The sequence below is a fragment of the Poecilia reticulata genome, chromosome 2 (genome assembly GCF_904066995.2).
Source record: "Poecilia reticulata chromosome 2, P_reticulata-male-v2, whole genome shotgun sequence".
Classification (NCBI taxonomy): Eukaryota; Metazoa; Chordata; class Actinopteri; order Cyprinodontiformes; family Poeciliidae; genus Poecilia; species Poecilia reticulata.
In genome coordinates, this window is record NC_088831.1 from 8,286,826 (window position 1) to 8,313,464 (window position 26,639).

At 37.9% G+C, this 26,639-nt stretch overlaps 1 protein-coding gene across 2 annotated transcripts in view; it reads right to left on the reverse strand.

Moving 5' to 3' along the window:
- LOC103475908 (interleukin-1 receptor accessory protein-like 1) overlaps nucleotides 1-26,639 on the reverse strand; it is a 203,020-nt gene that overhangs the window by 126,083 nt on the left and 50,298 nt on the right. For both annotated transcript variants that reach the window (XM_008427891.3, XM_008427884.3), the window contains exon 3: nucleotides 27-306. In XM_008427891.3, coding sequence (XP_008426113.1) covers nucleotides 27-306 — 280 coding nt within the window. The remainder of the gene's footprint in view (nucleotides 1-26; nucleotides 307-26,639) is intronic.

Below are 26,639 nucleotides of genomic sequence, written 5' to 3' on the forward strand. Positions count from 1 at the left end.
TTGGGATTCTGAGTAAAAACACATACCTTAATACACAGGAATAATACCCCACATCATCCAGTTCAGCTGGTCGGAACCATATAGAATCCTCTTCTTTGCTCATCCTTGCACCGTCAAAACTGATGGGTTCCTCGAAATCCCCATGCACTGCACTTTTGTACCACATGAGGCTAAGTCCTGTGCTCTGCGCATGGCTGTAGTTTGCCCGGATATATCCATAGAATAAAGCACACTTGATCCGGACAGGCTCCCCAACCAGGACTTTGTACTTTTGGTAGTCCACGGACCAGTCAGTGCAGCCTTCCACTGAAAAGGAAGAAGAGAAACAGAAGTTTAATCAGGAGCTGTAGAGGAAGGGATGTGGCTGTGAATATAATATCCAGCAAACAATGATTTGTATTGCAGTTAATATACTGTAGGTATCCTGGTGATAGTTGTGTAGTGCATTGATGTTTTGCGATCAATTCTGCAATGACACATTCCTAAAATTAACCTCTGATAGACACATCTTGCTCCGATCCTAAAGTTATGAGACCATCCAGCATTATCATATCTTCTGCTATTTCACAAGGGCCAGTCAAAGTCCAAAGCCACAGGTGCCCTCCTAATAGAATATCTCAACAAGCTCACAAGTATCAGTAAAAATTCTTTGAAGATAAAGTCATAATTGAATTTGTAATGCAGAGCAGGTATGGAAACGGTTCAGCTGCTCTCATAATTATCCATTTTAAGGTGAGAAATATACCCTTTAATCTCAGCAGAAGTCACTCATGGAAACTCACACGGACATTGTATGACTGACTGATATTTCTGCAGGCGGTGAAGCATCCAAGATGGTTGGCATAGGGTTCATGCTGTTGAATAAAAAAAAAGAGCAAAAAGAAGCAGCTCTAAGGTTTCCTGAGTATTACATGGCGAGTCTAAGGCCTCAGCTAATAGCCCCAGGCTAAAGCATGGGATTCTGGTAACACAATGCTGGCCCACATCTAACTGGGATGCAATCACCATGGTAACCTACACATGCACAACCTACCCTAGAGATGGTTCACTTCGGAGAGCCAGATCAAAAGATGTACATCGAGTAGGGCATTAAAAATGTACTCCATGTTCTGGGAGAATTCAAAAATAGATGTACGTGTAAATAAAATTAAGTGTAAAATCTGTTTTAGAGTTTATACAAGTTAGGTTTATGTGGCAACTATTTATATATCATTTTAAAAAATCACTTTGAAAAAAAAATATCATTATACAACACATTTAAAGCAACACATTTAACCAAATGTCCCCTCAAAATTTTACTAAAAAATATAAATTCAGGGAAAAACAAAATTAAATCTTAAAGATCTAACAAAAATCTATTTTTCTAGTAATTTGAATCACACCTGAGTTGTTGTCAGAGCAAAAAGTAACAAAAATCTAATACAGATGAGAACATGTTGAGATGCATGAGGTAAGGTTACGAGAGGTTTAGTGTCCCCTCCTTGATCCGGCACAAACAATCTCACTTTGGCCTTAAAATAAATACTTGATTCTAAAATGTAAAACACATTTCAGCTTCTAGTTTCGCCACAAGGGAAATATTGCGATGGGGAAAACAAAGTCTCTTTGATTTTTAATTTGAGAAACTCACTTTGATATATTCAGAAAGATGGTAGCAGTTGCCTTAATTCTCAACGAGCTCTCACAGTGAGTCTTTACAGCCAAACGATTCTTTTTTCCCATCCTTTTAATTAAACACATTATTGGGATGACTGTAATTTTATAAACGATGAGTGACACAGAATTTTAAAAAGCCAGCTAATTAATATCAGGCAACACAAACAAAAGCGGCAAACATATCTAAAATTGTTTATTAAAGAAATGCAATTAACTCTGAGATATTTCGTATGTTTACAAGATTGTTGTTGCATATCGTCTGGAATAGAGCTGCAGAGCATGGGAGGGTTTCTGAACACCCTTTCCCCCTACTTCACCTTGCTTCATGCCTCTTCCTTTAAATAAAAACATCTGGCAAGCACAGCTGTGTCAGACACAACAGGCTTGGATAATTGAGCTTCTATAAATATTTTATTCACCAAACAGGCAACCTGCCTGCCAGTCAGAGGGGTGGATTGCACACTGCAGTCATTGGGGGTGTTGCTGTTGAAGTGGTTAACTGCGTATTCATGTTGGCGCACCGTTTTGTGTGGGATTTTAAATGTCAGGTCGAGAATGGCAAGAGTGACGTATGTTGGTAATGCGTGTGCTGAAGTGAAGGAAATGAAGGACAGAAACAGGAAAAAGGTGACATAATATGACACAGATCGTTCGAGAGAAGGAGCATTTTAAGCTTCATATAGTTTAAGTCACACACACTGATCATAGAAATGAATATCATTGATTTTAAATTTAAAGTTGGTGTTCTAAATTGTTTCTATTTCAAAGTCAAATTTCCACATCTAGACTAAAATGTGTAGATACAGCCCAACAGTACTTGGAAGTTCATTAGTAAATTGCATCTTGACCACAATCTTTTCGGGACCATCAACAAGCTTCCGGCCATCGATGAGCGCTGCTAGCTGCCATACCAACATGGCATTTAGATCAAACAACGTAATATTAAAGCACTAAAACTCTAAATTCAAACATACTGATACCCACCACGTGTCAACCACACATTTGCTTTATCGCCCTAAACAGAATCAAATTTGTTTTTGCAAACCTATTCGAAGAACCCAGGACCTACAAAGGCTCAAATTAATCATGAGCTGGAACATTAGTTTCACTGTCCTCAGTGAAGTGAGGTTAACATCAACATTGACAAAGACTTGCCAATAAGGAAAACAGAATGAAACTTGCAGTTGCTCAGATGGACAAGCCGGATGCCATCTTGAGAAAATGTTATGGTCAGAGGAGACAAACATTGAGCTGTTTGGTGACTAAATATGTTTGAAAGTGACAAAAATAGACGTTCAAACTTAAGAACACTTCAACTGAGATGTGTGATGGTAGAATCGTGCTGTGGGTATATTTCATGACAAGATGTACTGGATGTACTTTACTTAAAAATTGCTCATCTTCCCAGAATACACAGAATTTAAATATTATAAAATGTTAACTTTCTGGAAAGGTGAAGAACTTCACCCATCGGGTTTTTGATGACGCAAGGTTGGCTTTTTACCAAACCAGTTTAAATGAGTTGTGTCATTATGCCAAATAGATACAAAGTTTTTCCCTATGAGTAATGAATATAAACTGACAAAGTGTACAGTTTGCTTTGTTAAAAAGTTAAATTAACAAGGTTGTGGTGTTGGTTTATCAGATTAAAAGTTACAGAAACACATCTGCTATCTTTTAAGAGTAAATAGCTTAAAACATCAAAATGTGATTCACTACTAATGTAAGGCTTTTAAAAATATCTGCTGCTGGTTGGCAGATTGATTCTATGCTTGAAGGGAAAAAACCTAGAAACAGGTGCCTTCTGGTGCAATTTTAAAATTTATTTTTCTGATATTCCTAAAATTTGTGACTCATAGGCCTCCACCTTTTATAAAATGCCTTCTTTAGAAAGAAAAACATTTTACATTTTGCACACAGTTGGCACTAAAGTGAATACCAACCATTACATTTCAACAGCTTATCTGCAGCTTTAGGGGCTTCCATCTGCTTGCACTCAATTCGCTTGTTTGATTTCTGTTCACCAGGCAATTATTGAGATCATCCATCTCTCACTTCAACCATGGTAGAGAATCCTTTTAGCAACAGAGACAATTTTTAAAAACTAAAAACAACGAATTTTGTCACTTAAACACAAATAGACAAATAAATGATGAACAGGGAGACTTCAGAGTCTGTTAATGTCACAATAAAAATATCAGCTGATGCTCCCTCATTGGAGGTATCAATTCAGGAATGATGCATGACCGTCTGATACAACTCTTGTGTTCAACTATGAACTCGTGTCGAATTTCTCTTTTTTAAAATCATCTTTTTGAAGCAAGTCAACACGAAACGGCCTTGTGAGTGCACAACATTTTAGAGCTGCGAACGAAGCGAAGCATAAAACAAATGCAGAGGAAGTCAGAGTGTGCTCCGTGACCTGCCCACCAGCACAATCCTTTCATTGTGATTAACCGTTACTATGGCAACAGAGGGCCTACCCCTCGCTTATCAAGAACTTGCTAATTAGTTTGTGGACGATAATAACTTGAAGGCTTAAAGTAAGGCGAGCGCTGCCAAGATGGTTTCACTTCTAATTGTGAGTGCTAATTGAGACTCTGAAGTGTTTTACGCTCGCCACTAATAAAAACAGCAGAAAAAAAAATAAGGTGTAAAAGGTCACACACAGATCCAGCCAGAACATAAAGGGCTGGCAAACTGTTTTATATGAGGGAAACTATTTTATCCAGACATTTTTCATCTTACATGTCAGAATAAGAAGAGCAAATTGGATTTTTTTTATTTTTTTTATTTTTACTTTGTAATAAAATAAGTGTTTCAACATATCAGCGCTAATTGGGAAAAATGTTATTGTGTTCTTATTGTTTTTGAAAATATTTATGATATCCAATTCTGGAAGCATGAGGCATTCCACTACAGCGAGGGGTTTCGGGAGCATAAAAGGAGTCAAAAATTGGAAATTAATTTCCTTCAAGAGTGAACTCCAGCCAAGCTGCTTCAAAAGCTTCGCTATATTTGTCTCTAATAATGCCATGAGTAGCTTGGCAGTGCCAATATTTATTATCAGCACCTTTCCTGAAATTGCCCATTTCAGACTTTTGACAGAGGTTTATTGTTTCTCTCAGAGAGGGCAGGGATTCTGGATAATCTGTTGGCAGAATACAAACATGGTACAAAGCCTAATTGAACTCGATTATCATTTCCCGACTCGACACATTTCCATTTGACTGCGCAGCAATTGGTGAGGGAACGCGCCAATCTGCCGAGAGATAACAACTCCAGCAGCTTTGAAGCAACTCGCGCCATCATCAGCTGCGTCAGGGACTGAGCAAATCTATAAACTCCCATGACCCGCAAAAAACAGAACAATTACTCTATGAATGGCCAGGGTCCCAGCATAAGAAACAAAACGGTAACTGAAAGTAATTAACATATGCCAAATGATACAGGAACAAATATGTGCTGGATTTAATAGAAATAAACGTTTAAATAAGAACTCTAAGCTTTTGTCTGACTTAACTTAAGCAAAATATAATTGTACAAAATACAGTCAGAAACTTAGATACTGTATGTAAAATAAGAAATGTAAATAAATCCCAATCAGTCTTTCCAAGGTGTTTTATTTTATTTACCTTATAGCTTATTGCTAATACAGTTGACACCTCAGAATGATGAAACTTTTGGAAAACAAAGGAGACATTTGACAGAAGCAGTGCTCTGACAGGCAGGTCTAGCAGAGTCAGCAGCCAGACCACCAAGGTGACAACATATGTTCCTCAGGTAAGAGAAAATGTTTAACCAAAGTTTGCTGACAACTGATTATGTCCTTTTCTTGTTTATTAAATCAAAAACTGTTCTTGACAAACTTATTCTCCCATGAATATTGGCTTATTAGAGATAAAAAACATACAAGAAAGCTAACAGCAGATGAATGTATAGATTTCAGAAGTTGCCCATTTTAGCAGCTACAGTAGTACAGTAGTAGTGCAGAAAATTAAGACTTTCAGCTGCTTCCATTTACTGATAGTTTTACAGAGCTCCTCAGAGGTTTATCATATATTCTAGTGATAGAATATTTGTTATACAATTCTAATTACTAATAGCTCTAAGAACTGAGGCAGAAATCTTGTCTATGTAAACACAAATATTCATTCAGGCAGACAAGCCTGAGCAACTTTAAACTCCTGAGTGAGGTGCCGATTTATTAAGTCTTCAAGGTAGAGACTCAGAAAACATTCCTTCTGTCTCCTTCTCTTCTAGGGTTTTCAAAGATACAGTTTCATCACTAGTTGGCAACCATCAGATGCCTTGTCCTCACTTACTATCGTTTTATAGCAGATTACTGGAGTTTGAATACTGAATTAAATGTAGCCATCTTGGATGTATAAGCGCATACTTGATGTAAAAGGAAACTTCCTAAAAATTAGGATGCCAATTTTAAAGGCAATGCTATTTGGAGTAACTAAACCTAGACATAAAACACACATCAAACCTAGAGCAACCATATAAAAAGACTCATGTCAAGGTTTCTGCTAAAAAGATGTAGCACAGATGTGACCAAGATGTTTTTCATTGAAAATAAAACAAAAATGCAGGTTCATAGGTGGATGAAATAAAGTGAAACAAATATGTCCCTGCGTTTCGTCAATGTTTTAGTGTCATAAAAGCAAAAGCAGCCATTCATCCGGTGCTCCTGGAGAGGAGGCGATGAGCTCATGAATTGGGTTACAGGTCTGCTGCAGGGTAATCAGATGCAGATTGACTCGGGTCACCACAGAGACTCCCTCAAAGTGTCTGCTCTCTCGGAGGCGACTCGACAAGATGGTTTACCACTATTTTTCTCCATAAAATCTCCGGCGTAATTCAATCGGAACAGCATGCATATTTTAGACCTAGGCTGATTGAATAAACACACAAGACTGGTTGCTGCACATACAACCAATGAGGTGGCGAGACACCAACCTTTACATGCCCTTAAGAGGCGTAGCATCTGAGCTGGAGTAGCTCCAACATCCCCAAAGGAACTTATCAACATCACAGGCACTTTTGCCAAAGGGAGGCTTAGAGAAGAGGGATGTCCTGATGTCTTGACCTGCCATTTTCCACCTTGTGAAAATGCTGTCGCAGCAGAGTGGGTCTCAATTAAGAGGAAAATAGCTCTGATGTGTGGGGACGGTAACCTCTTGGCTGCCAGTGGGGAAAGCAGGAGGTTACCCAGTGTGTTTGAAGTACATCCAGCAGGTTTGAAGAAAAAAAAAAAAAAAAGGACTGAGTCATCAGCCAATGCAGCAATCAGCAAAGGCCGTCTTGCACACATATGCATGCACAATCAAGCTAGACACCCACCGCAGGGCACCTTAACAATAAGAGCCAATGTAATGAGGATAAAGAGAATAAAAACCTAAATTACAGGCAGGTAATTAAGGGTTGCGTGCTGCTGGTGGAATGGCACGGCCACAACAAGGAACTGCAATTGGCCGCCATTATGGGTAATATGGAGACACAAATAATCTACAATAACCTGGAACCACAACTACGGATTGGAACATCAAATATGAAAAAGCTGAACACATATGAATACTTTTGCAGTGGAATAAGTATGAATGCTCATGCTTAAATAAAGGCGCTGATGTCTTTCTCACGACCAGAAACAGCAACACCATGCATCCATTTGTTGGCTATGGAGACAACCCTGCAGACCACAGCAACAAGAAAGAAAATGGACCAGCCCTGCAGGCTTGGTGGGCATCGGTTTCTGGGAAGCTTGCCTTTTTGAGTCTGTCCTGGTGCGTAGTGCCAGGCCCGCTCAGCAGGACCGAGAAAAGCTGGCAGCCTCTTTCCTCCCTGGTAACATGTATTATTTGTCTCTGTCAGTTTTCAGTGTCAGATCCTCCTTGTGAGACTCTCTGGTCCACAACATGTGGCTTATCAAATATTCCAGTGTTTTATCACTCCGTTTTTGGTATAAAAGGAGTTGAAGACCAAGTCTGACAATATCAAATCAAGCACAGCTAAGTGAAGAAAAATAGACACTCAAATAATTAATAATTAAGTCTAAAATTGAAATAACAGAACAGAACAAGCAGCTAATGACTCAGTCCAGATTTAAACTTTGAGAAATCACTCTGTGATCACCTAAAAAGTCAGAAGTAAGTAGGTCTGAACAATAAGACGTTGTACAGCAAGTTGGACATTCATGATCAATTGAAAGCCCAAGGACGGGTTTGAATGGGAACCTTTAGTTCTCCATCATTGCTAACATCCTTATTTCTCAAGGACACAACTACACATTCAGATTCTCATACATTTTAAAGGCAGGATTTCCAATTTGTAAAGAAAAAATTAGGTTTTTATAATGAATAGCAAAGAAGAAATTCAATTCTTTCTTGGTGATTGTAGCTGCTGAGCCTATTAAATGATCACAGTGACATTTACCTCCAATCCGCTTTCCTGTTCCTCACCAGCAGATAAAGCAGTTCAATCTGCCCCCGTCTTTACTTATATGACACTTTGCTGTCATATAAGTAAGTCCCTCTCTTTTTGACAGTCACTGGACTGTTATTTATATGCAAATACTCATATCTGATTGAAAAAATGAAAAACAAAAAGGTTTTTTTTTCCTAATCATAAACATTGGCCACAATCTTTGAAGTTTTCCCCTCCTGTATTGGATTCTGCTCCTTTGATTGGCCACAACCTCAAGAGAGGTCCCTGCTGTCTGTAATCTCAAGTCTAAACACTAAGAGAAACAGAAAGCACAACAAGTAGTTGATGTTAAAGGGCGAAACTTCACCATCTGGATCCTTGCAGTGAAGAAAATTACAGGGACAGTGAAAATAAGGTAGGTTTATCCAGGTTTGTATTATTGTTGTATAGTATTGCAAACATTTTACGCTGACTGAAAACAAAAGCTTGACTTGCAAAGTTATTGTAATATTTTGGAATTGTCCAAACAATTTTTCTGTTGAAAAATGTTTGCATTAGTGTGAATAGGACCTTAGCTTTACCACCTATGTTGAATAAAACTGCAATAAACATCTAAATGGAAAGTGACAATAAAATTGTCTTTTAAATGTTTAAAAAGTGCTCTCTATTAATTTACTCAACAATAAGGGAGCTTAATAATTGAAACTGCTTCAGTATAACACAATTTGGCAATTTAACCTCGTCTGAGTTGTTGAGAGAACGGCATCTGCCTCATTCTCAATATAGTCCTAAGAGTGTTGGTTATGTGAGTTATTGTTTCTAATGGAAATTTAATGGTATATACAAAAAAAAACAGGGTCTATTTTCATGTTTACTTTAAATTTTTTGCCCATTTTATGGGAACATTACACAAAAAGCAGAATTAACAAAGAGCCTATTACGAGCAGGGTTTCACCTCTGGAGAGAGCACTATATCATCAGAAAATCATCCTTCTGTTCCCCACGCCGCCAGTAATCCTCTCATCTAACAAACAGCCTTGGGAGGCGTCGAGACACACAATATAAACAATACCGACTCTTGAGAAAAAAAAAAAACACGAGTGCTGCATTGCAGACATGACTGCGCACATAAGATGATCCCCCCCCCTCCACAGACGTTCTCACCCACCCACACAGGAACGAGAATCTAAGCGAGAACAAACACACACGGAGAACTGGTCGCACTGCCTCCGCCGGCAGCGCTGCCAGCCTGTTATTCTGTGCTGTATCATGGCAGTGTGGGTGCATCAGCCGGTGACTCAGACCACACCGGTCCACTACAGACACCGACACACCATTTGGGCGTTGTGCTCCGATGCCCCCGCAAAATAAGCGTTGGTGAAAATAGAGCGTGCCCAGATGGATAGAGAGCCTTGTCACATCGGCAACTGAGTCAGCCGTCTGTGAAATGATAAGATGGCAAGAATATGTAGCCAAGCAAGCGGAGGGTTTGGTCCTGATGGGCGCTGGTGTCAACTCTAGTATGTCAACTCTGACCTTGTTTTCTTTTTCTCTCACATGGTTAACTACCACATCACCATTTCCCCTTCTCTACCTCTGCTTTGCCACTACTCTATCTCCATTTATTTAGTGCAAAAGTGGGAGGATGAGGGAAGGTTGTGAGAGGAGCAGAATTGTGAAATGATTGGAACTTCACAAGCACAGAGAGATCTCTAAAAGTCACAGATGGAAAAACCTCAGTGCCGCAAATCACTGGAGGCCTTTGGTGCCAACTCACCGGACGTAGATTGTAGATTATGACTCAGTTTCTGGGCAGATGTGTCATCAAGGTTGAATTTTTTCATAAGAAAATTAGCGATTGTTGACTGAAATTCAGAGGTTTGTGGAAGGTTTCACCCAAACACACTGGATTCGTAATAAAATTTTCCAAGTCTGATTGTATTCCTGAATTCACAGAGCACAACTACACTAACTAAACTTTGCTCACCACTTCTACACACACACACACACACGCACGCACACACACACACATAAACAAGCAGATGGGGATCCAGGGAAACCTAGCGGCCTGGAACCAGAGTAGAGCCAGGGCTTCCCATTAGAGGACATTACTGTCAAACACTGGAACAAAAACTACCTGCTGTACACTGATTACCAACCTACCTCTCGCTACAATTCAATTACAAACTGGATAATACGGAGCGCTGCACTCATTCTCTGTGACAATGTTAAGCCCGTGACATAAAGAAGGGCTGACAGCTGGCGGGGATGTTTCCTGAAAATGCAGATGTATTTCTTACTACCACCCCCTTTTCTGCACAAGGCACTGGCCTTGTCCTCTTTGCAAGTCAAATAGCTGCATTGAATTTTTCAGAATGGGACAGTATCTTCTTATAAGTCAGTGAGGAAAATAGCAAAAAAAAAAAATGTCAGACAAGAAAAGGGAAATTAGAACAAACAGGGTCTTAAAATGTATGTTTGCCAGCTTTTGTGATCAAAGTTTCGTGAAATCTGTCATTTTCTCAACACTGGAAGCCCGTATGCTTCAAAGCTTCTTACGCTGTTAAATAAATCTATTTTAAAGAACTTTAATATATAAAGAAGGCATCAGAGTGACAGTTTTCCAGCAGGAAAATGTCACTGCTTTGAGATTATTTCCTATATTTAATGAAAGTCTGAGTAAAGTTCTCAAGTGATGCGGTATAATAAAAAAGTTCTCTTCCGGGACTTTACTGAATATTACATGTGCAGGTGAGGGTCACACAGCGATGAGCAGGAACTACTTTCTGAAGAACATTGTGCCCTCAACTCCAACACCCACAGCTGAGAATAAAATTTACAAAAAAAAAAATCTAGTTACTGATGCAACAGATTGGTTGGTCACTGTAATCAACCAGTTTCAAGTTTAACCAACCCTGATTAGTCAACCAGAAACATAATAATGTCCACTTTGGATCAGTAAACATACTGTATTATGCGTATACGCTAACAACACTCTTCTGAATGGATGTTGTTGCTGTAGGACATAGTAAAAAGTGAGAGTGAGTGACTTACGCAAATTCAATTCAATGTGTTGTTCATAACATAAATTTTGAATGGCGACCTATGCAAGTCATTTAACATAAGTAATTTAAAGCTGGTTTTAGTGCAGGTAGCTGAATTAGATGATTCATTCTTTGAATTCGGCCTTGTTATAATGAGAATGATGCAAACTCTAAATACAAGAAACAAACAAAGTGTTTGCATTAAGGACAGAATCACTTTCAACTATCAACGTAGTAGAAAAAAAGACAAACAAGGCAAATATGGCAATTTTGTAGCTGTTGTTGTTACATAACAACAACAGCTCTCTGAACACACAAACTGCAATTTTCTGATCCTTTACCCATCCAGCTGACAACCAGTTTGTTTTCCTGGTTTAAAATATGCCATCCTTTTCTGCTCCAATTATAAACTGCAGTAAACTTCCATTAACATGCTCTCCACTCTTTCTTCTCTCACCAAATGTATGCATAGTCCTGACAAACAAGAGTGAAATTGCATGAGATATTTTAGTTATTTTGGGTGCAGAGATGTGCAAGAGTTAAAAACATAATTCACAATGTCAGCAAATTAGAAACTTTATGTACTTAAATTAACAATAAATCCTTGTGCATTTGCAGAATGGGGTGGGGAGAGGAAAGAAGAAGCAGAGAAGGGAAAAAGGCCAAGAAAATGGAAATTGAGATCCTGGTGCTAGGAGTATACATTTGCATATTCATAATTAATTAAACTGGGGTTCACTGCTTTAGATGGATGACCGTCTGAGGGGAAGCCAGAGAGCTGTGGTGGAACAGTGCTAAAAAGGTTAAACAAAAGGGTGATTCCTGTCTTACTGAAGGAAATAATCCCTGTAATTTAACTCGCCGACTCATCAGCGCTGATTCATATACCCAAAACTGGCTTAGCAGAATTTACTTTTTTAAATAAAATTTTTATTATAAATAGCTAAAACCAAGGAAAGATTCACAAAAGACAGCCAACAAAAAAAACAGTGGCTGTGTTGGTAGGAAGTGCAGGTTCAGTCAGGGTAACAATGGATAATTCAATACAAACAAATTATCCACAAAGGTAGATGAGAACACTGTATTAATCCATTGTTCTTTCAGTTCTTTAAACTGACTCATATTTGAAAGCAAATATGTCATTCCAGCTGCTGCAAGGTAAGTGAGGCATTTTAAGAAAATACAAAGCAAAAAAAGGTGTGAAAGTTGGTATTTAAAAATTGCTTCAAAAACAAATGTCAAAACAAGAGAGATCGGATCTAAATGTGATGAAACTACCATATTTCAAGAACTAACAGTTCCTCCAGATTTTTGGATAGTGATGGACAATTTTTTGCAGAGATAAAATCTATTGTTTGCAAGAACACCAAAGCTGATCAAACTGTAGTTTGAAGATAAAAAACACTACCACACAACTTCCTGCTGCAAAGTAACAGTACTACCACCTGCAACACCTACAAAATAGGTAAAGATGACCATGAAGTTAAATAAAACTCAATAGTTTAGAAGTGCTAACTTATAAAGTTTTAAAATTCTTACATTTACTTTTTTATTCACAAAAACTGAATTTTCTTCAGTGCTCTTGTTGATCACTGAAAAGCATTGGTTGAAAACAAAGGTCATTGTTTTCAAGGTCTATCTTGGGATGTTTTGTACCATTGTTCCCACTTTCGAACAATTTGTAACCATAAAACCAAACAATGATTTGACTTCAACTGCCTAGTACTAAGACTAAGAAAACAAAATAAATATATTAAAAAAAAGGTTACTAGATGTTTATTTTTACAGAAACTATTTACAGACCACAGTTATTGTTCACCACCATTAACATGCCAGTTCTGCAAGAGCATAGAAGGTTATGGGATGATAAATTTGTTGCTGTTTTTAACAATGACTCTTGGAGCTTTGCGGGTGCGGAAAAAAGCATAAGAAGTTCAATTAGAACCTTCACCTTTGAACTCAACCGATGACACTAGAAAGGGCACAAGGTCAGGGAAAAAACTACTCCAACTAAAATACATTGGTGCAGCAGCTACACTGGATAAAAGGCAGTGGCTCATCAACATGTGATCATGTTGATCAACATGTGATCAATATTGATCACATGTTGAAACCGGTTCACAAGTATATCAGCAAAACCGAACCTTAGACCATATTGTTGATGAATTTGCCTATAATTTTATGACTAGAGCGTACACATCTCGCGATGGTTACTACAAGCAGGATAATGCACCATGTCACAAAACTTGATGCAGTCATGCCGCAGATACTCTCTTACATCAAAATAAGAGACCTTTCTGACCAAATAATACGTTTACCTCTGTGGATGCTTATTTTAATAGCCAACACTAACCTCTAACTCATCTTTTAAAAGAGGTAGACACAAAATGTGGAATCTTTTCTGAAATATTTCATGGGTCTGTACCACCGTTCTTTTAGGAGGAGAAAAGAAAAATTAAATATCAAGCTCATGTTTTCCGTCATTGCTTTGGCCCTTCCATTTCTCTTGTCTTTGCCATCTTGCTCAGCTGCATATCATCTAATAAGGCAGGAATGCTATAAAAATAACCCTAAACCCCCTCAGCCTGCCAAATTCTGACACCAGTCTAATTGAGATGCCATCATAAATTTTGAAGTCTGTGATTCTTTTATAGAGAGTATGGGAAGAGGCAAGCTAAATGGATGAGAGGAAGCTGGTTGCCAGTAATGTATGAAAAAGAGGAAAGAGGGGGCTGAGATGGCATGTGCGTGTGTGATGGGCTAGGCGTGTTTGAGGAAGGGTTTGGGGGGGAGATAGACAGACGGCAAACAGATTCAAAGACAGGCTGAGTGCACATCTCTTAACTGTGCGCATATTAATGCAGCACTGCAGAAATCCAGTCAGCCAGGCAGCAGCCAAGGTCAACAGAGATTACCAGGACCATGACTAAACATGCTGGCCAACGATTACAGAGAGCATCCGCCTCTCCTTTCCCCATCATCCTATCCATCCGCTCTATAAGGCCTCGATCCTCACCACCCCTCCCAAGTCCATCCAAGTCCAGGCTCAGTCGCTAATGAAACAACATCCCTCCCTCTAAGTGATCAGCTAAAGTGGGAAGCGGGAGGAATACATGAATTTTTCACCGGAGCATACAAAATATGGGAGGTTGTGATGATGTAACAAGACAGGGTTTCTTACCTCTCTTCACCTCCTCTATTTCTGCATCCAGCAGAGTGGGAGGGAATGGTAAAAAGAAGGGGAGGAAAGTAGAGGGAGAAGAAGCGAGGACGGGTGTCAACGGATTACTTCAGGACCAACCATGGGAGCTTAAGGCCACCCTCAAGTCCTTTTCATCACCTCCATTAGGCGCGTTGCGTTGTTAATTGACGGTTTTAGGCCAACACACTGAATTAGCACTCACTGTGAGCATGCTAGCTATATGTGTTTCATGTTAGGGTGAGTCACGTACAACTATGTTCAAAATAATAAGAGTGCATTAATTAGTTTGTACATCTCACCATATAGACAACATGGAGAATATTAAAAGAAATATTGTAGTACAAAACAGTAGCAGAAATTGCAATTTTAGTCACATGTAATCTTTTGTCACTGTGATGGATTACAGAAACACATAAACTGGAGATGTAGTCATCACACCTCTGCCCCAGGTGGCGACTTTTTCGGGTTTTTTTTGCCATTGCTTCATGAGTTTGATGTTTTAAACGCAACAACATCACTCTTTGGCAACTTTCAGCTTCATGCTTGGCTCCATTTATACATATTTCTGTACCTCAAACATTGAAGTAACAAATTACTCTAAGCTATACCAAAGAAGAAAACTTTGAAGGAAAAATGTGAAGGTGGAGATGGGATAAGCAGTGAAATTAGGTGCAGTTTCTTTTGAGAGAAATCTAGAACAAATGATTGATGTGCATGGGGAGCTTAAAGACCTGGAGTCTGGAGTCCAGAGACATTAAACTCTCAATCAGTCGACCTCATAAAAAGGCAGTTTTCAATTTCATGACTAGCAACCCAGATCATACTTCATTCTTCTGACGAGAATGCGACGCAGCCTAACATAGGTTTTTAAATGGGGAAAGGAGGGAAAACAACTGGAGGAAGAGACACCTGACACTGCAATGATGCACTTTGCAAACAAATCCAAAAGAATGCATTGCTTGATAAACTGTCAAACTAATTTGTCAAGCAAATATGTTTGACAAAGTTACAGATTTGAGCATTGTCTTAGTAAAATAGCTACATATTTATTGTATTGAAACCATAAAAAAGGGTATATTTGTAAGCCTTTTAGCAAAACTAGGGATTTCAAAGGCAATTCCACCATAATATTGTAGGATACAATATTGTAGATATTTGCAGATAGTAGACATTTTTTACCCTGCATACTACCACAAATATGCAACTATACAGTCACGTAACAATTATTAATCTCAATATCAAAATATAATATTTTAACAGTCATTGTGTTGTCTTTTTATGTTCTTGATGCATACACTATTTCAAACATGGATACTATGTTTAAAATGATCATTACCTTACAAACATGATTATCCATAAGAAGGTCATAACAGGAAGAGTTACAAAATAGCACAATTTGCATTTACACAAAAATAAGAAATAAGTTTGTTGAGACTTTTTGAACTCATGGCTCCTTCTGGATTACAAAGTTTCCTGCTGAATCTGGATATATGACTCCAAACGTGATGACTGCTCCACAATCGATGCTACACTTGATGATCTTCTAATGAAGGCAGTAAACATGCAGATTAGAGACTGTCAGGAGGCTTTCCAAATGCAATCTCCCCTCCCACTTCATCGCCGATCCACTATTTTACAAACAATCAGGAATATTAGATCCTGAGATAAATTGCCCTATTAGCCAAAGGAGCCAGAAAACTCATTTTTGGCTCATCCATCTTGTTAATAGCATGCAGAAAACAACATAAAACCATGGCAAACCTGCCGCCATCGCAGGAGATCTGTAAACTAAAACTCTGCTGGCTCAGGTTTTTTACACAACAGTAAATCTCATTTCCTGTTTTCCACAGGTATAACGCCTGATGCGGTTTCTATGTCTAGGACTTAACACATTAATAACAGTTCAGGTTATTTGAGCAAGAGTAAAAAAGGAAGAAGTTGATAGTTTTATTTAGTTCAAACTTGCAATGTACTATTTTCCTCAAAAAAAATTGACATTTAAATCAGACTTCCAATGTACTAGTTTGCTCAACAACAACAAAAAAACTTTTTCACATGGGTGTGATAATTATAATGAGGTCCTGGGGTACATTTCAATTTAATTTCTTATCCTATAAACCCTGTAAACAGCTTCTCAAATCAACAGATCGACAAGTCAAGCCTGCGGTAATGACTTCTCTTTTTTTATTAGAATTAATCTGTCCTGCAGAATGTTCCAGGAGATAATTAACTACTGCTTTCATCCTCATTTTTACTGGCATGTTCATTAACGGAATTCCTGCATCCGGTAAGAAAAGACATCTAATGTTTCGGTTAATGAAAATAAATAAATTACTTGGACCAGAGGTAATCAAGCCGAGGCCGGGCTGCGGCAGGGTGACAGGTATCACGGCAAGCCGAGCAAGCTTCATTAGCTGGAACAGGGCAATCATGTAGGGATCATGCGGGCGGCACGAACATAATGATCATTATAATGTTAGCTGGCAAATAATAAAGTAAACAAGTCGCTAATACCAGGCTATTAACGACGTATCAAATCTTCCCATTATTTCTTGCACATTTGAATGTAGAAGGATCACAATAAAACTATTTTAGGACCATTATTTGCTAATGTCTGCAAAGAATGCAGACATTAAGAAAGGGGGATATTTAAGATATTTAAGATATTTAAGATATTTAAGCATTAAGAAATTTAAGCATTAAGATATAAATATTAAGATATTTAAGTGCCTTTCCCAAACTAGAATCGAGTCTACAACATTTTTCAGTTTGTTATTAATAACTAATATTTTTAGCTTATGGTCCTCAGCAGTTTTACATGACAGCTTGTTCATTATTACTCTTAACAACTTAGCCTAAATTTTGTACTATTGTTAATTTCTGACTCTGGAGGCCACCAATACTGTAAACTGTTTCAGTAAATCGTAAGATGTAATATTTTCTTTACTTGCTTGTACGCATCCAGAAACGGATGCATTCAAGTACGATGAAAACTGTGCCATGTTTTGCCGTAAGTATGCTCTTCTTTTCCTTAGGGATGTCATTCCTCTGTTAAACTGATACAATACATTCCCAAATAGCTTGACTTTGGTTTTCACTCCACACCCCTCCACCACAAACGCAACATTATTCCTGAGAGACAGTGTCTTCTCTGTGCTTTGCTTCTCTTCTCTCAGTAAGCAGAGCAGCATACGAAATGGGCAGTGAGAAAAAAAAATTTCTTATTTTATTTTCCACACCCCAGATATTACACTTTTAGACCTTCTGATTGCCCTCAGGATCAATTCAGAGCATTTCACCATAATTACAGATTGCCTTTTGGTCTTTTGATTTATGCTTTTAAGACTGCATTTATTTTCCTCACCACTGTGCAAAAGAAATGTAAATAAATTGCTTCCAATTTATGCTTTAAAGTAGGTTAGATAAATTGTTGTTGGTCCATTTTCAGTTGGTTTGGCCAGTTACATGCAATTGGAAATTTAAAACACAAAAAGGCCCCATAAGAAAGCAGCAATTTTCCGATTCCTATCTGTTATGTCCATGCAGAGGTGAAAATGTTGGCAGCTTTTCGAGTCCCACAGTTAAAGTAATGATCTAAATAATTTAAAAAACACACACACAGAAACTGCCATTTGCAGTTTGTAATGCTAATCGGTGAGCATATTTGATGTGCTTTGCATAGGAGTGTGTAGAACCATGCTAATTGATTACATTTATTAAAGAATTGAACACACAACTAAGAGTAAATCAAAGCTTTTCCCCCTAGGTAGATTTTGCTGTAGAAAATGTCTAATACAGTGCAATTTATGTTCCAGGGTGTACAAAACGTTAAAGGGCACAAAAAATGTTTTAAAGCCAGAACACCTAAATACCTGCTCTACGAAACAAATCACGACTGACCTTTTCATCTGGTTTTTAAAGTGGATGAGTACTTTTACAACCCCTTCTCTCTCAAACAAAAGAGGCTCAATTCACACCTACAAAACTCTTGTTTTCTGAAGATTAAAGAGCTTGCAAGCGGGGAAGTGTTGAAAGAATGTGTGACACATAGAGAAGTTCACCGGATAAGAAAATGCTTCCTTTTAATGATAATTAGTTGCTTTTTCTCCAGGTCTGAGACAATTGAACCAGATGAAGGACACATGTGTTGCATTACTTAAAAAGACTTTTAAGGAACAAATAATCCATTGAAAAAGTCAAATGTACACTGTGTGCATAAGAGGAACAAAGCAGATCAGAACTGGAGCAGGACTGTAGTGATTTGCTGTTTGCAGTTTGGTTCTATTTGCATAATTAACTCTTTACATCAAAATGGACAATTTTGAACTGTTACTAATGGATTTCCAATTATGTACACAGAGATAGATTTGTAGCAGGAATAACCAGAGTTTGGCCCCATGACTGCAATCCGAAAATGACACAAATTTTGACGATTGATGCCGATGGAGACTAATGACAAATTAAAACATTATTACAATAAAAAAATGTTACGTGCACCACAATCTGTCTTTTTTAATAAGCACATCTTCCGATTTCTCTTTTACTTAATTGTAAATAGGAGCCATGTCAAAATTGACTTTGAGAGTCTGAGGTTTACAAAAACAGGTAATAGGAAATCACGTTAATGTTGGCTATCTTTAAGTACAAGCAGCATTTGCTGATTAATTCAAGAGTAGAAAAAGGTTATTAATATTAATAGAGCTCTCTTTATGGAAATTTATGAGGGGAACTAATTATACACCACCAAAAGACACCTATATTATACATAACAGTAGATGATTTTATACATAAGCCTCCTCAGTAGCATAGAAGAAGATGGAACATCATTAGAATATATTTGGTTTGAACATCTATGGTTACTTTAAAACAGATGTGGTCATTGGAAATGTGTTGCACCAACAGCATTGAGGGAAATGGTAGACCATGTATGAGACAGCCTCAAGGTAAAATGCAGTGTTTGTGGTTTCACTGTAATGCATATGAGAGCAGGCATCACTCTCAGATTATCCCTGAAGGAGGTTATTCTGGCATCAAATTGAGGCATAAAAAGGAATGGCTAATCAAAAGTAATTATATTTAGCAAACAGTTCAACAAAATTCCTTAAAAGGTTACTGATTTGTTTTTTCTTTTAATGCAAATCTTAATCTAAACACTCCTAAAATCATAGAACCACAATTAATCAACTTAATACAGACATTTTACATGAACAAGATGTTTTTTTTTGTATCTGCTTGCGCAACCAAAGAACTTGACATTCAATATGGTCTGCTTCCTGGCAGCTTTTCCTAGAGCTTTTCATACAAAGGCGCTCTAGGATGCTAGTTTATCCGCTCCTGTGTCATACCCAACCTCACTCCCGTTCGTTCAGTCCCACTCCTCTTTTCACTCCCCTCTGCATACCTTCCCTATCTCCTTGCTGGAGCTGCAAACCATATTTGCATATCAGTCGTAGAGGAGCCATTTCTCTGGTGGCAATGGTTGTCGCCCTAGAGTATTCTTGTCTGGCATCACAACACAACTCCAAGATCAGAGCACTGAGCAGTAGTGTGCCTGTTAATGGGAAGATCTCCCCCCACAGGCTCCTTTACCACATACATTTTCCCTTACTTTCATTTAATCCCCTCTCTCTGCTTCCTCTTTTCCCTTCTCTCACTCAGACTTCTTCCTTTTGCAATCCTCTCCCTCGTTCATCCTTACTCTTCTCTAGTCCTCTCCATCTACTCTAACTTTTTTTTTCCTCCCTCCTAATCTCGTGTGCTTGTTTTGAACGCACCAGAACCAGGACATGGGTCTCTGGGGGTGCCGAGGCTTCTTATGTAACATAATAAAAAATTCACACTTTGCATGTTCTTATTATGGAGAGAAGAAGAAGAAGAAAGTGGGGGGGGATGCAAAATGTGGTTGTTGGAGGCTGTAACTACAAATTAAGAATAACTTGCATTATGAGGTAAAGAAAGAAATATTAGGATAATAAAGTAACAAAGCAGCTGTCTTTGGCCATTTTGATCGCAGAGATTCCTGATTTATTTTGTTACATCTACATGAAGTTTACTCCATTTTTTCCTGTGCAAACTAATTTCTTCCACATATTAGTCCTCAGATGGAAGTTTCCCCATGAGACAAAAACAATACAATTAGCATTAAATCGGTGCCTGTCCTGCCACGACCCTATTTCCGCGTCATCAATCATCAAAGCAGAGCTATTGTGGAAGCAGGAAAGGATTCGGCTGCCTAATGATGCACCGCTTACAATTTCCCCCCCCTTATCTACAGATATGAAAGGCATTTCAAACAAATATCAAACAAACCGTCCTATTCTCTCCACAAGTTGGGCCGGATTTGCACCAACATTCAACTCACTGGTCATTTTCTCTTTTACCTTCTCGTGTTTTCCTGGTGCAGACATGTAATGCAGCTGATTTTAAAACCATAAAAGCCTGTTTACCACTGCTATTCACAGATCATCTGCAGAGCATGAATTATTAATTCGAGCAGAGCATCTTCTTCTCCCTCTTCTTTTCTCGCTGTTTAAAACAGTCTTCCGTAATGTCATGCAGAGGCGTTAGTCATTACTCAACTATCTGCAAAGCAGTGAAGGCCCGAGTAAGAAATGTAGAATATTATTTACTCTTGCCAAATCAGTTTATCCAAATTAATATATGTGGAACCAAGTGAAATAAAGCAGAAAAAGATAAATAAAATCCCTTGAGTTTAGCCAACAGTACTTTTATACTTATTTTGTTGCTTGGTGTCTATTAAAGTCTGTATACCCCCCCTTGCATTTGAAACAAAGTGGAGCGGTGTTAATTAGGAATTATCAGAAATTAATTAAGATTTAAATAAGTCCCAAGGTGAAGAACTTGCTTATTACAGTACCATGTAAATCTCTTATAATCCGCTATAACACAGCACCAGCCAAACACTGCAAATATTAAGATGCGCAGCAACACTCACTGGTCATTCACATTAGCTGCCATCTAATAGCTGCAGAGGATTTGCACATGGAATGACATGAGCATGAGACGTGCTTCACACAAGTGTCAGTGAAAGTAAACTTTTTCCACATTTGGTTATTCTACAAAGTTGAAAATAAATTATTGTAAATACAGAAGTTTCGCTCAGCTCTTATAGATCCAATGTTTTTGTTATTATTTTGCTGGTTATTAAAATGTGTTTAGCCTCTTCCTAGCAACAACAAACAACAACATTCTTTAACAATTTTGCTGTATTTAGAAAAATTTAATGAGTGCGTGTGGCCAAATCTGTTTTAGAGTAAAACGTCACTCTATTTGTTAAATAAATAGGGGAAAAATCATGGTTGATTAAGAAAAAAGCTCATACCTACCATTTTCACCTTAAAATATAAATTTTAAAGGGAACATAGTGTCCATTTGCAAAAACCGATTCACTAGAAGGTCAAATGTATAGCATAATCTGATTCTACGACGTATCGATTCAAAGGGGTGAACAAAAACATGCAGTCAAAACCTTCAAGGGGTATGAATACTTTAGCAAGACAGTTTATTGCACAGGGTCTGTGAAGTGTAAAATAATGCGTTATAGGAATTAAACAGTAAGCGTGAAGAGAAGCAGCTGAGGATGTAGTATCATCTGCTAATGAACAGGTGAGGAGATCAGTGCAGGCGTCGGATTACACAGCGTCACGCGGCGCCACAAATCCCACATCAGTGATCCATCCTGTGCTCGGTGGCTTCTTTGGCTAATGGACAAATGCCAGTGACACGATTTCATGTTGTTTTAAAGCTCGTATCATTTGCAACTACTCCTATCTGGCTGTTTCAGGAAGCTAAAAAAAGAAAAGAAAAAAAAGGCACAGACTGATGATGTCACCGAAGCGTGGTTTTAACTACACAAAAGCACGCTGGGCATCACGTCGGGGGCTTTCCTTCTGAGATGGGTTCATCGTTACTTAAGGGTGAGCAAAGCAACTCAAGGTTAATCAGTACATGAGGAAATGTGCTGCCTACCTTGTAAGGGAGGGGGGCCTAATTCGCCATTTTTTCCCCTCTTCCCTGACTGGTGTTCCCTGACTGGTGGAGCATTATGTGGTAGACAACCAGCGGAGCAGTGTGACAGTTTACATCCAACATCTCTGTCTCACCCATCATGCATCTCTGGGGCACAGGCCAAGTCCCATGGAGATCTGGACGCCCGACATGAAGTCGACAGCAGCTCAGGCTCCAATCACACAACAGAGTCATCTTTCACAGATGCTGCGGCACACTGACACAGCAGTATTCTCTGTAATAAATGGGAAATGAGCACGCAGAGCTGTAGCTGGCTGGCCTCTAAAAAACTTTTAGCATCAAAGTCACCTGTGTCTTTTGTCACTGTGCTTGTCTTTTATTTGTACAGTTTCTGTTGGAGTATTTTTTTTTTTACAGTAACAAAAAGCAACAGAAGAGTAGTTTGTCTAGTATTTCTACGATGTTTGGGAACTTTATACTTCTTGAATTAAGTCCATTTGATTTAGATTTTATGTGACAGATGAACACCAAGTAATGAATAATTTGTAAATGGAAACTCATAAGATGACATCTGAACGCAACTGTTTAAATGGGTGGAATGTAAATGCTTCATTTTCCTTCCAATTCACTTTCATCCACTATTTTGTGTCACTCTATCATATAAAATGTAGATAAAACATGAACATTTGAGGTTTAAATGCGACAAATTTTGAAAAAAGCGGATGCAAATACTTTAAGAAGGCACTCTTAAAATATTTGCAGAAAAGCGATTCAATTGAATGATGCATACTTTTTTCGGACGAAATGCACACGTCTCTAATTATTTTATAAAGTAACACAAATACAACCTATAAAACCACCTACCAATTCATTAGTCTTGTATTGCTTCAAAGCTCTAATTCTTCTGGCTGGATTACCAGCAGCAATTAGAACAGCATTAATACCAAAGCGTCATGTGGTGCTGTTTTTGTCTATGACACATTTGACCTTCTGGATGCTGTTTTGGGAAAAGAGATGAGCCACATAGCTTCGCAATGATACCAAAGCGAAACAAACAGGAAGTTGTGTAACTGCAGCAGAGCATGCCTTCCAAACTGAGCAGATTTTCTGCATTCTAACCTACTGCTCTGACCCCCCTAAGCCAATAAGGCTTTCATTATGTGGAGGAAGCGTTCTGTGAGACTGGGGAATACCAGACTAAGGAATGTTAAGCCCGCTGCTAAAATGGCTGAAAGATTTTTTTTCTTCTTCTTCCTCTTTTTCCTTCCCTCGGTGCTGTTTTAGGAAGCAATCTGGTGTTTGCAAATTTGCATTTCTTTGTTGGAGAGACTCATTAATTTGAAATGATTGTGAAAACTGTGCCATTTGTTCCACTCTTGTGAGCTTTAATGCACCCAAGAGGCAGGGATTTTGCACAAGGGAGCGATCATCAGAAACCAAACTAACTCTTGGCTTCTTAAGCGCATCATGGAGGATGTAGACATATAAACTATTATTCAAACTATCAGTTTATTTAAAGAGTTGTTAAAGATAGGTTGTCGGGGATGTAAAAAAAACCAGGATATGACTTCTCAATGAGATCACATGTTATAGATGGAGTTTTATGGAAATGAAAATCGACTTATATGCAGGTGAGAACAGAAAGTAGAAAATCTGCAGTCTTCCCGTTCGCACTACAACTAGTGAAAATCTTCTGGTCTAATGCTCTACTCTTAACACTGCAATGAAGCTGACAATAAGATCCTGCCAAATTATCATGGGAGTTTGATAGATGATAAAAATAAATAGCTCATTGACAAAATAATATACAGCAGGCATGTAGAAAATATAGCTGCAGAGCTTTGAATTTCAGCAACCATTTAATCTTAGGTGTCATCAAAGCAAAGCCAGGGACCGAAGAGCCCACATACCGCCTTCATCAAAGCAATTTACTCACAATCCTACCTGGGCTGAAAATAGACCAGTAAAGCACATTTTGCTGCTTAACTACACAAAACCAAATATTCAGCATATCAGCTTTTGATACGAGTGGCAAGTTATCAAATTACCTCGGCACTCTCACTGTATTTTGGGTCTCCTAATACAATACAGCCAGGTAAATTGAATAATTTGACCATTTATATTTTACTCTTGGGAGGCAAAAGTAATTTATTCACACTGCATAGAAGCAACTCAATCTCTCCGAATACAGTAGATGGTTTTATGCGAGAAAAAAATGTTTTGCTTTTAAAAACGTTGCCTGATTCTTCATTACGAAAGATGAACACCGTCTATAAAATGGAAGCTGCTACATATGCTTGAGTGAAAGCACCCATGTAGCTCACTCACCCATGGAGAAAGTACAGTTTTCTCAGCTCAGATTATTAGAAATGTATGGGTTTGAAGAACAGAAAACAACATGAAACCAAATCCTAAGACTGGCATGACCTGGATAATTGAGGATGTTCAGTGACGGTGTCTGGTTGAGTCCCAGTCAGCAGATTTAAATTACACTTCAAATTTGACCTACAGGCTAACCAGAGCTGCACAACTTAGTTTTTATCATAACTAAAGCCGTCACTCACAAGGAAATTAATATGTTACTTCTTAATTTCTTTATTTTATCCGTAAGTCATTATCATTCTGTAGGATCATTAATAAAAGTTCTACAAGTTGTTGGGTTACACACAAAGAGCTTCACACTGGCTTAGTATGATGTTTATTTAAAACCCTAAGCATTAATAAAGCACTTTCAACAGGATATTGCTTCTGTCACTTCTCTTATTATTCTCAGGTTATTAGCTATAGGTTACGCAATCAGTATATTCAGTCTAACATTTTATCCCGAGCAGTCAAGGAGTTACAATAGGTGTTTATACTGAAGTAGTACAGAAGATTACTTTTAAAAAGCAAATTATTTTAACCAGGAAAGAACATGAATAAAGGGAATTACACACTAAGGGAAATATTGTAAGAAGTGCAAAAAGTACCACAGCTTAAAAAAACATGACTATTTGTGAAATACAATTTCAAATTAATAAATAAAAATTATTATTTCATCCATTTTCATCAATATGAATTGTAGGTGTAAAATTAGTTATCAGTGTTTCAATGTTTTGTTAATTCCCAGAACTATTGGTTAGTTGAAAAACACAAAAGTGGATGGTAAGGATAAAGGAAAGAAAATATCTAAAATCCTGCACCAAAAACCCACAGAACTGTACATATTGTAAATTTAGTTACATAATTTATTAAAAGTTTGGTATTTAATAACATTCAAGAATAGATATTTATAATATTTAGGATATTTAGACATATAGAAAACTCTCAATCTTGGTTTCAAAACAGGAATTAGCATCAAGATTATAACCTCAAACAGAAAGTTGATGAACATTACAAAAAAAAATGGCTCAAGATTTTTTAAAGATAGATATGGGTGCATTAGATTTAGCTCAAATTGTTTCTCTTGTGGAGATGGTCATCTAAAATGTTTTTTTAATTATTTCTTCATAGAATATGGATTTTTTTTAAATTAAGTTTTATAGTTTGGTTATAAGCAGCCACTATTGTTTGAAATAGAGGATGATTCATTTACATTTTTCCAAATGTAGACACAGTCAGATTTTTATGATAAATTAAAGAATTAGTAGTTTTTTATTAAATTTGGCTCCACATGGGAAATGTTTTGAAATTACGGTTTACAATTTGAGACCCTGCGATAACTACTCATATTTCTAGCAGATTTTATTTAGTTTTTTTTATTCCTGTTCACTGGAGTTTGAGTAGGAATTCAGCACTCATGTTAATTGATGATAATTTAAGCAAAGGTTGAACTTTGCAAAATTTAGCAACTGCCTGGGTTAAAAGAACCTAACATTTGCAGAACAAAGTTAGTTTTAGCTATAAAAATTCTGTTTTGTTTAGTGCACAAAACGGCTCGGTCCGGGAACAGAGATTCACCTTCCAGGGAGGCTGCCTGCTGTGTTCGAAGGTTAAAGAGGCATCCATGTGTGAAACTGAAGGCTACTGCAGTGAATTTAAAACTCAGTATCAAAATATAGAGAAATAAAACAAGTATCTGAACCCTGACAGGAAAGATAAGACAACATTTGCACTACTGAGGGGGGAAATGCTGATTCAATAAATTTCTCATGAATTGTTTTCTGCCAACTCTGCAGGTGTGTGAAAGATTCCTCTCTCTTTCTGGGCCATTTAAATGAATCAGTGTCATGCATGGCCGACGCCATCAAGACTCGATGAATACTTTTGCGCACGATAAGCAAAGGTAGGGAAGAGGTACCGGTGAATCCATTAGCTCTGCTATGTTTCACTGACTACAT